The sequence below is a fragment of the Nicotiana sylvestris genome, chromosome 6 (genome assembly GCF_000393655.2).
Source record: "Nicotiana sylvestris chromosome 6, ASM39365v2, whole genome shotgun sequence".
Taxonomy (NCBI): Eukaryota; Viridiplantae; Streptophyta; class Magnoliopsida; order Solanales; family Solanaceae; genus Nicotiana; species Nicotiana sylvestris.
Window position 1 is genome coordinate 199695573 of NC_091062.1, and position 2269 is coordinate 199697841.

Genomic DNA, 2269 nt, shown 5'->3' on the forward strand with positions numbered 1-2269 from the left:
AAAAGTTAAAATTGCACTATAGTTTTTGAACATGTATTAAAATCAGATATTTTAGCCATTACAACAGTTTAAGCGACCGTGCTAGAACCACGGGATTCGGGGGTGCCTAACACCTTCCCTCGGGTCAACAGAATTCCTTACTTAGAATTTCTGGTTCGCAGACTTCATTTGGAAAGTCGAATATTTTCCTCGATTCGGGATTAAATTGGTGACTTGGGACACCCTAAATCTCCCAAGTGGCGACTCTGAAATAAATAAACAAATCCCGTTTCGATTGTCCTTTAATTGGAAAAACACTTTCACCCCTCGCGAGGGCGGAAGAAGGAGGTGTGACAACCCCGACATCCAACCACTTGATGATTTCTTTCTTTACCACCTTTTGCATGGACGGGTTCAACCGTCGTTGGTGCTCCACACTTGGTTTAGTCTCATTCTCCAATTGGATCTTGTGTTCACAAATTCCAGCGGGAATCCCTCGAATGTCCGTAATTTTCCATCCAATAGCTTGCTTGTGCTCCTTCAAGACATCCAACAATTATTCTACCTGCACATCATTAAACAAAGAAGAAACGATTACCGGTAAAGTATCATTTGAGCCAAGAAATTTATACCTCAAGTGTGGTGGAAGCGGTTTGAGCTCTAGTTGCGGTGGCTCAATAATATAAGGCTTTGCGGGAGGAGTGTCTCTATTCTCCAAGTCGAGAGTGAGCTTCGCCGGAGCATAAGTGTAGGACCCAAGCCCCTCCAATGCATTGACTAATTCCATATATCCTTCCATATCTTCACCATCAAAGTTCACCAAAATAGCTGCCAATGCCTCACCGAGGCATTGTTCTTCCATCTTCATTTCAACAGCATCTTCCACTTCATCAACAACATCAATCACCAAGATGATTTCATATTCAAGTGGTAGTTTCATACCCTTGCTTGCTTGGAATGTAACCTCTTCATCATTAACACGAAATTTGATCTCATTCCGTTCTAAATCCATTAGTGCTCTTCCTGTGGCAAGGAATGGTCTCCCCAAGATGATAGGTATCTCTTTGTCAACCACACAATCAAGGATTACAAAATCGGCAGGTAAATGAAACTTTCCCACTTTAACAAGCACATCATCGACAATTCCCACCGGTCTCTTTATGGAACGATCAGCCATTTGCAATCTCATACTTGTGGGATTTGGCATACCTAACTCTGCTTGCTTGTAAATGGCAAGAGGCATTAAGTTGATGCTAGCCACATTATCAGAAAGGGCTCTTGCAAAATCATGTGCCCCAAAAGTACAAGGAATGGTGAAAGCTCCCGGGTCTTCTTTCTTTTCAACGGTGGATGTTGCACTGATGGAACTAACCCTGTGAGTCAGATTCACCACTTCATTCTTGGTGGTTCTCTTCTTGGTAATCAAGTCTTTTAAATATTTAGCAAAACCTGACATCTCTTGAAATGCTTCCACAAATGGAATATTCACCGATAATTGCTTGATAATGTCATAGAACTTTTCGAGTTTGCTATCATCAACCTTCCTAGCAAGTCTTTGAAGGAATGGAGGAGGAGGTCTAGGAATAGGTGGTAGAGTTTTTGGTGTCTCTTTTACCTTTTCCTTTACCTCTTCCCAGTTTTTCTTCTTGCACTTTCAATTCTTCCGGAACCTTTTCAACTTCAACAACACTTGGCTCTTCAACCTCAACCTCATGTTCGGACTCTTCTACTTCAACCACTTGTTCACTCCTTCCTTGTATTACCTTCCCACTCTGAGTAGTAATTGCCATGATATGATAAGTTGGACCACTCCCACTATCCTTTGGGTTCGCAATTGTGTCCCTTGGAAGTGTCCCTTTTTGTTTCGGATTTTGTTCCCTAGAGAGGTCTCTCATTTGCATCTCCAATTTTTGAATGGATGCAGTATGAGAGCCAACAAGCTCGGTCATATTCCTTATAGAAGTGTCGGAGTTTTCTTGATTTTTTCAATATTCCTTCAATCATGCTTTCCAACTTGGAATCACTTGAGGAACCTTGATTTGAATATTGACCCTTTGGAGGAACATAAGGGTTTGAACTCCGATTTGAGAAGTTGTTGTTGTTATTCCTATTTCCTTGATTTGAGCCACCTTGGTCATTTCGCCACTGTTGGTTGCCTTGACCTTGTGGGTGAGGCCTCCATTGATTTTGTTGTCCTTAACCTTGGTATTGTTGCCTTTGATAACCTTCTTGAGAGTTGTTGACATAGTTTGCCTCCTCAAAATCTTCATTTGATATGGGTTGCACATCC

At 41.7% G+C, this 2269-nt stretch overlaps 1 protein-coding gene across 1 annotated transcript; it reads right to left on the reverse strand.

The window, feature by feature from the left end:
* Nucleotides 1-223: 223 nt before the first annotated feature.
* On the reverse strand, nucleotides 224-1928 carry LOC138871921 (uncharacterized). The gene is made up of 3 exons (XM_070149844.1): nucleotides 1595-1928; nucleotides 578-1446; nucleotides 224-517 (listed from the first exon to the last, which is right to left on the reverse strand). Exons 1-3 carry the CDS (start codon nucleotides 1926-1928, stop codon nucleotides 224-226), a joined length of 1497 nt encoding a protein of 498 aa, XP_070005945.1.
* Between the last annotated feature and the right edge of the window lie 341 nt (nucleotides 1929-2269).